The sequence below is a fragment of the Dipodomys ordii genome, unplaced genomic scaffold, assembly GCF_000151885.1.
Source record: "Dipodomys ordii isolate 6190 unplaced genomic scaffold, Dord_2.0 Scaffold1, whole genome shotgun sequence".
Taxonomy (NCBI): Eukaryota; Metazoa; Chordata; class Mammalia; order Rodentia; family Heteromyidae; genus Dipodomys; species Dipodomys ordii.
Window position 1 is genome coordinate 46,361,006 of NW_012267217.1, and position 16,284 is coordinate 46,377,289.

A 16,284-nucleotide genomic window follows, 5' to 3' on the forward strand; every position below is an offset into this window, starting at 1 on the left:
GACTTTTTCTGAGGACTCAGCTCTTAATCTTTTGTTCTCATTGCTCATTCTTTAAAAGTAAAAGGCAATGAAGATTGTTCAGGAACAAGGTAAAATATGGGAAGAAAGAATCATTATGTAAAGTTTCAAAGTTTAGAGTATTGGATAATAAAATAATTGCATGAGAATAGTTTTCACAATTATTTACAAATGTTTACCAAGAATCTATTGATAAGCTTTGAATATTTATGTTGTTTATTTGTACCATCTTGTGTGCAAAGTATTACCTTCTACTCCACAGTCTCATACTAGAAATTCCATGGAGTTCAAGCTGAACTTTAACTTGTATTGCTTAATCCAGACTATTCAAACCAAATAGATTTCCTCATGTAGCAAAATATGATACTATGATATCACATGTAGATAATGTGCTGGCTCGCTTACCATAATCCCTGGATACTGTTCCAAAATCCTAATTTGCTTGTTTTAGCATTTCCACAGTCTGTCTTTATCTTAGCTCTTCTAAAAAAATGTACTTAAATCAGTTACTTTGCTGGTTGCTTCCATATTGCTTCATTCAAAATCCAAAATGGAGTTCAGAAAAAAGAACAAAATTATAGTGTAAGTGCAAACTACATCTCTGAGTATTTGCAAGGTAGACATACTCATCCAGTGTTCTTTTCTTCCAGTTCATGGATTTCCCCATTGGACCACCCCTGAAAGTGTCAGTAGTTTTCATGAACCACACTGAACTCTTTGTTTCCTATCTACTCTTAAGATTACCAACTGCCTATCAAGCACTGTCATTTATGGAGAAAAGAAAATGTTGAAGTATGTAAAGAATGGGGAAAGGAATGTCCGAAACAGAATGAAATATGAATGCTAGAGTTGATGCTGCATTTGACTAGTGTCTTGGCCTTCCTTTCTAACTTTAAATAGTATATAATTTAAAACAGTGGCTCTTCATCATAATGAGCATTTAGTTTAAGAAGCTTTTATGTAAATATCCGTACAATCATGAATTAAGATGATCAAGGGTAGAAACTAATATCAAGGAACAAGTCAAAGCAAACCAACATTAAAAAAAAAAGCCTTCCAAACATAATTACTACTTCAAAGTTTGATACAGATTTAAAAGTCATGAAACTTGCGTTGGCCATCCTTAATTGCCAAGGATAGAAACTACTGGGAAAAGAAACTGGATTTTCCATCTCTGAGTTACTATCACATGGTATCCAAATGTTTGTCTTTTGTTTTTCCTAGTAGAAACTGTTATAATTTATTTCCAGGATGCTGAACATGCATACATCAATTACTGAAGTTAGGAACAGAGAGAATGATGTTTCAATCGTTTGTGTTTAAAGAAAATAGAAAAAGAAAAGAAAGCAAGAAAGAAGGAAGGGGAAAAAAAGGACAGCAGGCAGTATTGCCTTCGTCTCTAGCTAATCTACATTCCTGACCAATCCATGCAGAGAAATGAAGAAAACAGTGTGGTTCCTCCTGTCTTTCTCTTTCAGTCCTTCCTTCCAATGTCAAGTTAGGTAAGCACATTACTCTCCTTGAATCTCTACCATCTTCCACCGGGAAGTGTCAAAAACTACTGGCCTTGGGAAATAGAAGGAAGACCACCAGAGAAAGAGAGGGGGTGGGGAAATGGAGTGGGTGTGTGTGTCTCCACCTTCTAACCACAGCTAAGCTTACACCACAGTGTTCCGGTGTCTGTAGGGTGGAGGAGGCAGCACAGTGCCTGGCTTTAGCGAGAACTCAGAGAGGTATTCAGGATTCTCTGCCACAATAGGCCGGATCCGTCCATTCTGTTTATAAAAATATTTTGTGCTGTACTCCTGCAGGTAGTCTGGGTGCTGCAGGGTGCTCCGAGGGGGCAGACTGTGGTTCCAGTAGTCGGGGTTGTCAAATGCTTTCTTGGCCTTCTCTGGCACAGACAGTACATTGTTCTTCAGGTACTCGGCATTCCCCAAGGTGTTGGCGAAGGTGTTGAGGTACAGGGGCTCATTCACATATTCATCCTCTGCCTTGGGGGGACCATTGGAAGCGTTGTGATATTCTGGATTATCCAAAGCTTGAAGGTCTCCATTTTTTCTCCTAGAAACAAAAGGATTCTCCTCCACAGGATTCAGGTATTCTGAAGGAATAATAATAAATAGTCATAAAATGATCAGCTGACATCCCCTTTCAGAAAAATGTCAGTCAGACCAAAGTTATACCTACCCACGATTCACTTCTTTATCTGAAATAAGAAAACCACACATTTGTTCTCAACCCATGTCCACTTTGCCTTTTTAGATTACTATTACCATCTGAAAAGAGTAAGTGAAAATTTAAAAAAATGTTCATGACTAAACAGACTAAATTGATAAGGCCAGGATCAGATTTTCTATCTTCTAGATGTTGAGTCAGTCATGTAAATGTTATTGATTCCTAAAAGTCAGTAATTTAGCTATAGAGGAATTTAAATTTTTGTGAGGAGTATTGAAAAACCAAAGATTCTAGCACAGACCCTCCCCCCACACTCCCATGCCTGATAAGTTCAGATGAAGAGAGAAACAAAGTTTTTCATCTGTCTGGTTTTCTGTGAGTGCCAGCACAGGTGACAAAGATTTGACTGGAACTGCTCCCTGGGGAACTTTACACATAGAAAACAATTCAATGAGTAAAACGAATCTGAGAGACATCTTACACATCTCTAGTTGTCGCTTTCTGTTGCATTTCACAATACAACTGTGTAATATACACGTGCTTAAGAATGAGTTATCATCACACGTCCAATGTCCAGAGACACAAAATAGAAAACAATAATTTGAATCATATAACATAATTAGTGTGTTAATTCTATTAACTAGTGCCTATTTTCAATGGCTCAATGAATTAAATTTATTTGGGGTTTATGTATGGACTTAAATAAAATCATTACTTTATACAATTATCACATTTTATATGACCATTTTATATAATTATCACTGCTGTCTTCATCCTTATTTCTGTCTCTGTGTCTGTACCTTAAATGATGAAGATATAAACACACACATGCTAAGAAGCAAATTTTCTATTCGTGTGTGTGTGTGTGTGTGTGTGTGTGTGTGTGTGTGTGTGTGTGTGTCCTGAGGCTTCAACTCTCTGTCAGGATTTTGGCACAGTCCCTTTATCAATCTATCTATCTATCTATCTATCTATCTATCTATCTATCTGTCTGTCTGTCTGTCTGTCTGTCTGTCTGTCTGTCTGTCTGTCTGTCTGTCTGTCTGTCTGTCTATCTATCTGTCTATCTATCTATCTATTTACCTATCTATTTTTATTGTTGTTGTTCAAAGCTAGTACTGTACCACTTTAGCTACAGCTTCACTTTCTGGAGATTAATAGGATGTAAGAGTACCATGGACTTTCTTGACTGGGATAGCTTTGAGCTGGCTGTGATCCTAAGATCTCAGTCTACTGAGGAGCTAAGATTACAGCCATGAGGGGCTGGGAAGGTGGCTCAGTGGTAGAGCGCTTGCCTTGCATGCCTTAGGCCCTGGGTTCGATTCCTCAGTACCACATAAGAAAAAAGAAAAAAGCCAGAAGTGGCACTGTGGCTCAAGTGGTAGAGCGCTAGCCTTGAGCTGAAGAGCTGAGGGACAGTGCCCAGGCCCAGAGTTCAGGCCCCACAACCAGACCCCCCCCAAAAAAAGATTACAGCCATGAGTCATAGGTACCAGGTTTCTATTTCCTATTCTTAATCCAATATGGAGAGAGAGATCTCCCACCAAGCCAGGGTTATTTACCCTAGATATAGACATACTGAATATAGTTTAGTACTTAGCATTAGTTGTGTAAGGTAAAAGACAGTCATGAATATCCCATCAATCTACATATGAAATGCATTCCATCCATTTAGAAGGTACTATCACTTCAACCTTATAACAATCCTGTGAAAGAGAAAGTACACATCTCATTTTTTTATGGCTTCATACTGAAAATCTACTTTATCTTATATAAGTTTATATTACCCTATTTTTTAAATTGTTGCCCTTACAGAGTGGGGTAAACTTTACTGTTAGTAATATGTCTTAATTTGAGAAAATATGAAAGAATTTGTGAGGGAGATGGGATTTTCTTTGATCAGAGTCCTAAAACCATTTAATTAAAAGTGTAGATATGTTTATGGTAAAATTCTTTCTTAAGACTAGGTTATCCTAAAAGTACCTTCTGTAGAAACTTATATCTCTGATTCAGAAACTTTAGTCTATTTTTCTCTTGGAAACCTGATATCACCTTTTCTCCATACAATTTATAAACTTCTGCAGCTGTATACTCATATACGGAAGAGTGAATTTTGGGTTGAGGGGAGTGATCTTCCCAGAAAGGATTCTTCTTTTAAGGCATCTGTTAGTCTTTATTAAACCTACATTGGTGTTTCTACTGGGCTATTATATAGATAATACTATTCCTCATATTATATATTTTTCTAATATAATTCAATTGTATATTATAAAAGTGATCCTAACTATATAAAAATGACTCAATAGGCCCATGTAGAGGTCTTAAAATATAGCCTATTGATGACAGTGAAAATTTAGAAGCATGATCTATCTATAATATTATTCATTCATCTTCTCTGTTTTGAGATATGGTTACCATGGAAGAAATCAGGCTTGCTTTCAAAATAAAAATGTTACTTAATTTGCACATTTCAACATTTCTAGGATCAACTTCATGACATCATTGTTCTTACTGGTGCTATCAAATGCTTCAGATACTTCTTTTTTTTTTTAATTTTTTCCCAGGCTGGCTTTGAACCATGATCCTCAAATCTCAGCCTCCTGAATAGCTAGGATTACAGGTGTAAACCGTGGTCACCTGGCCGCTTCAGATACTCTTGCCAAAAACATCAGTCCTTACTGTCTCTGTGGTAAGCCCTGCACGACAATGGGTTTAAGTTAGTGAGTGGATTGTGAATTCTGATCATCTGATGATCTGGGTTTAAAAAAACATCTAGATTCCTTTTCAAGTGGGATCTCAGGTTTGAATTTCTAACAAGTACATAAGGAAAGTAGATGCTGCTGGGTCTATAAAAAAAATTGCACTACAGGAAGCGATAAGTGTAGGTTTTTACTGGGCTTCATGTGCTGCATGGTCCTGCTGGCTAGCAATTTTCATTCTACATCTCACTTTTCTTTGATGGAAATGTACACCACATGCCATCACATCTGCACGTTCAGTGCTTACCTTGTTTGGGTTTGTCTCTCATCGGAGTCATGTACCCTTCTTCATCCAGCTCTCCCCGGGGGGTCCGTTCTGGGGCAAACACTGTTGGGTCTGCACTGTACCTCTGGGTGCTGCTGTCCTCCTGGACATGGGGTGTCCCTGGTTTTCTCAGGGTACCATTACAGCAGGAGTCATCAAAAATCTCAGCTGTAGCACCCTGGGCAACTGGAGCTTCAGGGATGGTGCTGGTTGTGGCTCTGTAGGGCACAGACATGGCTTGTTCTGTGGCAAAGCCCCCATCTCGGTACACAAACTGGTTCTGTAAACAGCAGAAACACATTTAGGAAGAAGTTTGTGTTAGGAAGCATTGTGAAAATGAATGCTACTACCCCAAAAGATATCAGAGCTTGTCTTTCAGACAAAAGTCATAGTACTTAGTACCTTTTGCTTTCCTATGGGTTAATGAAGTAACAATTAAAAACTTCCAAAAATTCTACTTTTTTTTACAAGGGAAAATAATTTGGAAATTATGCATATATATATAAATTTCCTAAACAACTAGAATATAATCAAATGCAAAGTATTTGGTGTCCCTTCCTCATAATGGCATGTATTTCATATAAACTTGATATGACAAATGACATTAATAGAAGACACGTTGTGAATGGTGATGTTTGCTTTCCTTCTTCTATTCAGTGGTTACCCTGAGCAGTTCTTGCGTCCCTTGTACCTAATTAGAGAATCATCACTGAGATTCTGACTTATGGCACATGACCTATGATCTTGGCAGTGAAGATAATCTCTTCTCCTAGGAGCATCCATGGTGAGCACAGATAAATCTCTCAGATAAGAATTGGAAGCTATTGTTAAAGCCCGATATCTCAGTTTTGGATTAGCTGTTGAGCTAAAAGGTAGCTACCCAATCTACAGTAAACTCACTGTTGGCAAAGGCAAAATGAAAACAAAAAGTTATGGGGAAATGAGAAAGAAGAAATATGGGAGGCAAAGACCAAAACTCCTTAACATGAAGGTTGATTGTGAAATACTTACTCCTGACATGGGGGTGTAGGCAGGAGGAGGGCTGTGTCCAATTTCACTCTAATAGGAAAGAAAAATGGAATGATGGATATAATAAGTGGCAACATGAATGGAAAATTAAAAAGAAAAAGAAAAAGAAAAGCATATGAGTCATGTGAGGCAAAGGAGAAAACGTGCACAACAGTGAATTTTCCTAAACAGTTAAAGGGTATGCATTCTCACTACCAAGCATGTTCATAGTCTCTGTGAAAATTAAATCTTTGACTTCAATATTAACTATTAATTGTCAAAAAGAAAATTGTGCTGAGAAGTAAAATTTTGGAATTGATTAAATCATAAATTGACAATAAGCATGCTTTTGATTGACACTAGATGAAAGAGAAAGGCAGTAAATAGTGATATTTGTAAATGAGAGACAGTTTCTTCCTTTCTTATTATTTTTATGTTAGTATTGGAGCTTAAACTTGGGGTATGGATACTTTCCCTTAGCTTTTTGGCTCAGCCAGTGGAGCTACTGGCTATTTGGTGCTTAGATAAGAACCTCATGGACTTTTCTGCCAAGGCTAGCTTTGAATTGGAATTCTCAGATCTCATCATCATGAGAATTTAGAATTTTTTTTTTAAAAAATTTATTATTATTATTATCTTTAAGTAGTTGTACAAAGAAGTTCCCATTCCACAAAACAGTATATGAATGCAAGGTGTCTGACAACATTGTCACCCATCCCTCCTAAGGTGTGAGCTATTAGTGGCCAGCTGACAGTTTCTTTCTTTAGATAGAAAATGACCCAAGTTGCTTCCTATCTCATCATTATATTTCACTTAGAAGAAAGTAATGTGTCTAGGAGGAGTTAGGAGGATTTCCACCCATCTGAAGTATATTGTGCCACCAAATTACAGTCATCTTTCACCACTTTGGCAATGGGTTGGCCTCTTAGATTCTCTTTATTAAAAGGTACACATCATTCTATCTTCAGTATCATTATATTTTAAAGTTAAGGAACAGAAAAAATGTGAAAAATCAATGTCTTTCCTGAGAACACATTTTATATTCTTTGTATGAGGTTAGGATCAGTCAAACCCACAGTTGAATTTTTAAAAAGAAGACACATCAACATTTACAGCTTAATAGTCTGATCTTTGATGGGAGAGTAGGTATAAAATATGGTGAATTATTAAGGACTCTGGTCTTAAGCATTAGGAGAGGGGTTGCATGAAAAACAACCTGTTTCTCAGTAAAACATGTTATACATGTACATGTGCATTTCACTCACTTTAAAATACATATATTGAGAATCTCCTCTCTGTGTACCAAGGATTTTGTCATTTCTCTAGGCTCTGGGGATGATAAATAATGTAGACAATCATAGTTGGTTATATGATGTACAGTCTGTACATTCTGACCAAGTGAACAGAGATGGTGCCACATCTTTTTTTTTTCTAGATCCTGGGTATTTTTCTGGGCCTGGGAACTGTCCGAGTTCCTTTTGCTCTAGCTAGCATGATACCACTTGAGTCATAGCACCAATTTCAGCTTTTTCTGTGATTAATTGGAGATAAGAGTCTCATGGATTTTCCTGCCCAGGCTGGCTTCGAAGATATCACCATCTTTTATAAGTACCATAGCTAAATATAATCTCAGGTCACTGTTCATATAATTTAGACATTCATAAAACAATCTCTAAGAAGAAAACGGTCCTATGGGAATTAAACACTGCATATAAATTACTAACAACTGAAGTATACAGTTTCACTTAACAAGATGGATAATTAGAGCAAAGTTTGTCCTGAACCCTTAGAATGAGTACGTAATTTAAGTTTCTCTATTATCATAACACTGAAAATACCTACCTATTTCCCTTTTTAGTAACAATTAGCAGTACATTGAAGATTGCAGCATAAAAGTATATATATATGTATATATATAAAGGGTTTTGAAATTTATTCTTCAGTTGGTATATGAAAATATAAAAATATGTAATTATTTATATATCATGTTGATATATATATATATGTTGTATGATATTTAAATCAGGCTAAACATATCCAACCTGAAATGTTTATCATTTCCTTTTTGTTGAACATAGACAAAAGCCTTTATTTTAGCTTTTAGAAATGTACAATATATTAGTGTTATTTGCAGTCACTCAACTGTTCAATATAACCACAGAAATTTTGACTTTCACCTAACTCTCAGTATTCATTTATCAACCTGCTGCAATTCTTCATCCCTTGTCCCCTACTGCCCATCTCTCTGGTGACCACCTGTTCACTCTTATGAGATCAATGAGTTTAGAAATCACATCAATGAGATCACACAGTACTATTTTCTTTGCTGGCTTAGTTTCTTTAACATAATAATCTTTAATTGGATCCATGTTGTTGTAATCAGCAGTACTTTTTTTCCTTTTATGACCAAATAGTGTTCCATTGTGTACATATTCTTTATGTTTTTTACACATCCATCAGTGGATGAACAGTTAAGTCATTTGTAGAGACATACTTAATATCCACTACATGGAGGTTGGTGGCATTATGTTAGGCACTGATTATTTTATGTCTTGTTCAATGGTATTAGGCACAAGTCTCAATTTCAAGTGGCATAAACTTAGTCAAGAAACATCACAGACCTTCATTTTCATCCTTGGTCTGTATTCTTAAGGTTCACTAAATAAATAAATGCATATGTGTATAGATATGCATATATATGTATGAACTTTGTAGCATTAAATATTTGTATCAGATAATCTGAATGAATAAAGTCAAGCAGTCAAGATGCCAAAGCTCCTCATCAAAGAGACATTTTCAAATGCTTACCTGCTGTCCAATCATCTCAGATAGAGGAATATTTTGCTATCTTGTATAAAGACACAAAAATCCACTACACAAAATTTGAGAAAAGAATTTTTATATAGTCCACTGATTTGTAAAATAGTGGATTGATAAAAGAAATATAACTGCTCTCTGACCAAACTTTACCACATTACACATTTTTTTCTTGTCCTCAAGACCTGGTAAACTAGCAAGTATATAAAGAATATTTGTTAAATCTCCACAATGAAAAGCACTGTTCCCTATGGTAAATGCAGGTGATACCATAATGTATTGGAAGAGACATGGAAATTGGCCTGTTGGGTTCAATACCAGCTAATACCTGAGATGATTAGAAGGAAAAACAAGAATGAAATGAGGCTATAGTGAATTTATTTTAGTTCCTTGGTTACTATTAAAAGGCAAAGCATTTGCAAATACTAGCAATTCTCCAACTTTGCAAAAGTGGTGATACAGGGTCACGCTTGACTTGAATCACAGCTAAGGAAGCAGCACCAATTGTGCATTTTGCATCTATAACACTTGAGAGATCAATGATCAGAGGAGTAACTCATGAATCATGTGGGATCAGGAGCTCGCTCATTATGCGTGCTGGTTATCTGGGCTAGAATACTTTCAATTGTACAGGCGTTGTATTGAAAATAACTGGAGTTCTTGCAGTTGGCCTGTTCCAGGACATAATGTGAGGCTATGCCCTATTAGAATGCTTTCACAGTCCCGTCCCTGCTTTGACAAGTCTTTCAGTCAGCAAGCTGCCAACTCTATCTGGACTTACTGCCAAAACCATCACAGGAATAGAGTGTCTTCATGGTTTCCCTGTTTTCACCATTAAAATGGAAAAAGAAAATTGCTCAGCAAACCCCTCAGCATTCATTGTTTTTAGGGATACTAGCTGCTTTTTTATGTTTTTGTTTCCTTTTCTTTTTTACAGATTGCTTTTTTATCTGGTTTCCATGATAAAAAGCACCTCATTCATTTTCCCTTGGAAGACCAGTGCCTCTCCAAGGAAACATCTGTGAGGCCAATTAGCTGGGCTGGAAATGTGATATAATTGTTGTTTAAATATATTTAAATTACATGTTAATCACTATGTCATAATTTATAGTCTTTGAAAATAACTTTTTGTACTTCCAGAGCCAAGCCAGATTTTACTTGGCTAGTTAGTCATTTATTTATTTATTTTCTGTGTTTAGTTCACAACACGCTCTTCTCATTCCTTTCCCTCCAGTTTTTCCACACTGGAGGGGCTGAACTTGTAATACTGGAAAAAAATGACAGCTGCAAGTAAATTGGTTGAGTAAAAAATTAAGATCCTCACAGCCACCGGAACGAGCTGGAATGACCTTAGCAGAACAAAGCGGAGTTCTCAGTTAAAAAGGCTTTGTTTTTCCTGGTGCCACTTTCTGCTGTCCATCAAAGCTGGGCTTTGTATGGATCTTTAGGAAGCAGCCCCAGTGCATGTGTTCATTTAGCTGGTGAGAGGATTGACTGTCAGCAGGACAGAGGGAGAAAGAGATAGGTTATGAACCAGCAGGTGATATGGAGTTTGTTCCTGTTGGAGGGATTTGTAAGGGTGATGGGGAGAAGAGAGTTTAATTTTGTGGTCATATCAATGGGATATTGTATGATTAAGTTGAACTCAAATGTCAGTGGATATAGAGAAGGCAAGTCTCAATAAATATATAAAATACAATGTGCACCTCACTTTTAAATACAGCATGCCCCACCTTACCTTATAACTGAAGGATAAATGTTTCAATATTGCAATCACTGTTCTTGCATTTAGATTGTTATAGCTCATTTCTGAGAAATTTTAAATGATTCACAAGATAGATAAAATATATATCACATAGCAAACAAATAGCACATGTGTAGATGCCTAAAATCTATCTAAATTTAACATGTGATTAATAAGCATTATGTTTTATCTTCAAATAATTATCTCTCAATAATAACTATAGGGTTACAGTTTCTAAAGTCAAGAATTACCCTGTCCTTTTTTCTAAAGTAGAATGCATGTGGGTAAGATATTGCTAGTCCACTACTACTAATTTATGTTCTAGATAGATACTCTGACACAGTAAGTACCAAGAATCCTCACCCTTTGTTCTTCCAATTCAATGCTTAGCATTTCCACATTTCCACAGACCAGACAGCAACACAGGGGAAATTTTTTTACACTGTATGTAATTCCTGATGCATGGTTGTAGTTCTGCATCTTCCTCACAAATTCACATAGTGGAGTTTTGAGAATCTTCATTTTTTCCATGAGACTACCCAAATAAAACAAAATCTGTCCATATCTGCTCCAATCCAATAAAGCCCAAGGAAAGCCTACTGATGTTTCAGCAGCTAACATAAATATCTGCCTATATCTGTATCCATATCTGTATATGGACATAATCTTTTTGTCTATGTATGTATTTATTACTTATTTATTTCTTTTATTTGATTAAGTGTGATGCTTCTTTCTTGGGAAAATTCTTTCATTCCACACACATACATACATAAAACATCAATGACTGAGTTGGTTGGAGGACTATTGCCTTGGACATTAATTCTTTATCCATTTTATACTGATTTGGGAACTTTTACTCTTTCGATTACTAAGAGTATTTTAATAAAAGGGAGTTAGTAATGGTATTAATAACTGAGTCAATAGAGAGTTTACAAATTAAAGATAAATAGAATATTTTATATATATTATATATAATACATAGAGAATATAGAATAACAGTTAATTATATTTTTATATATTTGTAACTCTACTATTCTCAGTGCAGTTCTCAAAGTCTTTTTAATTGAAACAACTGTGCCATTGTATAATAAATATAGGATATTGAGGAAAATTCAGAAATGGAAATGAATAATACTAACATATGCCACGGGCTTTTCTTAGGTTTTATTTATTCTTACTGTAGCTTGAACTTGGGTCCTTGAGACCATTCAGCTTGCTTGCTCACTTTATTGGTATTCTACTACATGAAACACACTCACAGGTTCATTCTAGTACCAGGACCCTTCTTCCAAGGATGGCTTTGAAACATAGTTCTCTGGATCTCAATCATCTGAGTAGCTGGGATTATACGTGTAAACCATTAGTGCCTAGTGATTTTATTTATGCTTGAAATTTTTTCGAGGTAACTTGTTATTAAGAGCTATAGTTACTACTCTACTGATGAGAAAACTTGAGAGCCAGTGGAATGGTACTATCTGCCTATGTTCACACACCCATCATTAATGGTGCCCCAAACCCATCACTCATTTCTCTTTAAGTTGTACTTTATATCCATTTTGACTTTACCATTTCTCTTTCTTTCTATTTTTTCTTTGCTCTCTCTTCCTCTGCAGCCTGCCTCAATTCTCTTAAGTAAAAAGTCTTATGGTTTCTTTTTCTAGTTTCATCCTAGGGAGGCATGGGAAGCACATCAGCCTTAGGTTTGCAACACTGAGGTTGCTTTAGAAAGTTAGTTTACTCAGATCATTCACACTTAAATTAGCTACCAGAACTGAAGAACAGTTTCACTACAGTATTAAGGGTTAATAATATATCTGTGGATGGCATACATATATGTACTTTATTCTTCTCTAAAAATCCTTTCTTTTTGATCTGGAACCATGTTGTATACAAATATATTCACCTACCTTGCCAAGAGCAAAACCAGCCCTGAAGCAGCAGCAAGTTTTAAATAACCAGAGAACATAAAGGTTTTCTATGACAGCACTTTTCCCTTGCTTACTGATTTATTGTTCCTAGTACACAGCTCAGTCAATAAATTTCTCTTCTTGCTGGTCTAGGGTTAAGTAAGCTATGGTATCCTCAGGCAGCAATTCCTATATTCTTTCCAAGTATCAGTATAACAGGAGGGTTTTTCCTTTTAAAATATTCATGACGAGATAAGTCAATAAAATAAAGCTGAAAATCCTCCACTTTACACCTATCTGTTCTAAGTCATTGCTCTGGGTTGTATTTCATGATGCAAGCCAAGAATGTTATTAGCACCATCAAAAAGAAAGGACACAAGAAGAAAAAGTTATATGTTATATAATATATTTATATATTATGTAAATTTTATATATGTATATATATATATTGGGGGTCCAGTCATGGGGCCTGAACTCTGGGCCTGGGCGCTGTCCCTCAGCTCTTCAGCTCAAGGCTAGTGCTCTACCACTTGAGCCACATCGCCACTTCCGGCTTTTTTCTTTTTGCTTATGTGGTGCTGAGGAATTGAACTCAGGGCCTCAGGCATGCAAGGCAAGCGCTCTACCACTGAGCCACCTTCCCAGCCCAAATTTTATATATTTTATATATCATATATATTATATTTGTATCAAAATTCTTTATCATTAGTCAAGAAAAATTAAGGATTGTGTTGCCCATTTTAAGATCTTAGTAATCATAGAGAATTTAACACTCCATCTTGGTGCCAGATATAAATTCTTCTTTCTCCTCTTCCTTTCCTTCTCCTCCTCTTGTTCCCCTTCCTCCCTCCCTTCTTTCCTGCCTTCCTGCCTGCCTGACTTCCTCCATTCTTCTCTTTTTGCCATTTTTTTCTTTCTTTCAAGAATAGTGTTGTGATAATTGAATATTTTCCTAGTTTTCACTTGTTTATTATCTAACATGAGAGGAAAACTGGTAGATTTCTTAAGGATTTCCCAATACTTCTTTTCAGTTAGTTTGACTTTTTTTCTAATTTTTAAGCATTTGCTAAAGAATATCAAATTCTTTTGAAATCTGATTTCTTTAGAGCAGAAAGAAATCATCAGTCCTTTATTATGCCCACACTTTGCGTTTCCTAAATATTTCTTAAGTCAACCCTGTTAGTTATAAAATATAATGTGATTGATATTAATGCAAATTCCCTCTATTGTTGAGAGCTGGTGGCTTATGCCTGTAATCCTAGCAATTCAGGAGGTTGAGAACTGAAGATTGAGGTTTGAAACCAGCCTTGACAGGAAAATGTATGAGCCTCTTATCTCCATTTAACCAGCCAAATAAAAATAAGTTGATCTATATGTGATACATTTCCTTTGGTACTACTAATAAAGATTTACTTGGACCAGTGATAGGTTCTCAGTGTGTGTGAGCATGTGTGTGTATGCATATGTCTTTGCCTTCATAGGTTCCAAAAAAGTTAACGGCATAAAACATGATGATTCAGTCTTAAAGCATTCAATCAATCCAATTAATTCTCATTGATATGCTCTTAGCTCATTGCTTTTACTTTTGTTCTAACTATTGTGGTCTGTGTGAATGCTTTTCGGCAGCAAATGTTATTTACTGACACTCTATATACATGAGTTCCACTTAAAATATTTATTTTTTTTACTGTCATCTTAAAGGCAAATAATAAGGTAACAATAAAACATTCAATCTTCTCTGTAACAAAAATCCAAGCTCCAGACGTGAAAAAAATTAATGGTAGGATTGAGAAAAAAATTGAGAATGTGAAAAAAAAAAAACTCTGAAGGGTATAGGTTGCACATAGGGGATGTAGTAGAACAATTACCATGGGAAATAGAACTGGAAATTTTTGGCTTGTAGTCTATTCAGTGTTGAAAATTCTTGGTGTTGACAACAAGCAAATGATTTAATGCAATACAGATAAAACCTTTCTTTCAGTGTCCTTATCATTTCAATTTGGACTTGGCTAGAAATAACTTCAGTTATGCTAGTTCATGCAAACTGTTTTCCAGATAACAAGTACATTTGTAACAATGGTTCATTCATCTGACTACTGCTCTTTAAGCTACCAGGTGGCACAGCTGTTGCTGTGAGTAAAAGGATTTCTCAAAGTCCACCTGGAATTAGGACAGCTGGTTCCTGTGAGCTGAGGTGAATGATGTACTGTGGATACTCAGGAACAGCTACTGACAGAGCAAACGGCATGTGGCTGTCCCATCAGCCCAGAGCAAACACCAGTTACATTTCACAGATACAGCCTGGTATTTACAACCGATCAGAGCCAAAATGAATATCAGAATGAAGTAGTACCCCAAGAGAAAAATGCTCTCCCCAAGAGCTACTTGTTAACCACAGCCCAAGAAGCATATACCACTTTTTTTTTTAAAAAAAACTATTCTAGTTCTGACTTTGCTGGATCTAAGGAGGAAGAGAAAAAACATTTCTGCATCTGTTCTTAAACCACTTTGGAATTTCCTAAAAATGAGAAAAAGAAAGAAAAACAGTATCTCTTAATTCTCATTTATATCATTAGCCACTGAAATCATCTGTATCAGTCATGATCATGGCTATCAGAATTGTCTTTGGACTTCTAAAATAGTTCATGTTTTACTTTTTTATAAAAGAACTAAGCACAGAATAAAATATACCTGACACTAAAGAATGTAATCTGAATAAATCTGCAATGAGGCCAGAGATGACGAAGTAATACTCTATTTCTTCTCAGGAAATAAAGATAATAAGTAACTGCACTCAAGGTCACATGGCTACTAATAAGTAAGCAAAACATCAGCAGATTTGATGATTGTACTAGGCTTTATTAGGAAAAAATTCTACTGGGGTACTTATATTAGCCACATACACTTTTTTCCCTGACTAGCCTCCAATGACGATCCTCCTAATCTCAGCTAGGATTGTGGTAATAAGCCACAGTGTCCAGAATTCAAGGCATTATGATTCTGGTTAATTTCTTTAGCCTCAATTGCTCATTCTCTTTTCAGAAGTCTCTATTCAGAGAAATTACTAGCAGTTACCCCTGTGGGACATTTACTCTCCTGAGGCCTCTCTCTGGCCAAGTTTTATTTCCTCCATGCTCTTGAAGTCATGGAAAATTATCATTATCCTGGTCACACTTAATTATTGATTCATCAAATACTAAATCCTCATTATTTGTTCTAAAGTTTATAGTTTGTAACTGGATCCTAACTGTTCATTTCACTTGTATGCCTTTTTTATTAGATTATGAATCCATTTATTTATTTATTTTAGAGGAGGAGTACATTTATTAATTCAGGACTCAGTGTGTAGGTATATTTTAACATATCTTTAACTAGCGAGTTTTATTTTCAAATATATTTTGTTTGATCATCTTTAGATAACACAAACAGTATTTCAATACAGTGAGAAATAAAGTTCGTTATGCTTTACAGTTTGGGGCATCTCTTGGATATCTGGATTCTGCTCCCATTTAATTTCTTTTTTTTTAATTTAATTTAATTTTATTTGTGAACACACTGTACAGAGGGGTTACAATTACATGGGCAGGA

The 16,284-nt window shown here is 35.8% G+C and overlaps 1 protein-coding gene across 4 annotated transcripts in view; it reads right to left on the reverse strand.

Moving 5' to 3' along the window:
* Positions 1-891: 891 nt before the first annotated feature.
* The window catches only part of Erbb4 (erb-b2 receptor tyrosine kinase 4), a 1,030,419-nt gene continuing 1,015,026 nt past the window's right edge, over positions 892-16,284 (reverse strand). The window contains exons 26-28 of one of the 4 annotated variants that reach the window (XM_013011517.1): positions 6,232-6,279; positions 5,203-5,500; positions 892-2,122 (exon numbers count right to left, since the gene is read on the reverse strand). In XM_013011517.1, coding sequence (XP_012866971.1) covers positions 1,677-2,122; positions 5,203-5,500; positions 6,232-6,279 — 792 coding nt within the window. In that variant the 3' untranslated portion in view covers positions 892-1,676. The remainder of the gene's footprint in view (positions 2,123-5,202; positions 5,501-6,231; positions 6,280-16,284) is intronic. The other 3 variants (XM_013011525.1, XM_013011535.1, XM_013011544.1) reach the window with 3 other exon arrangements.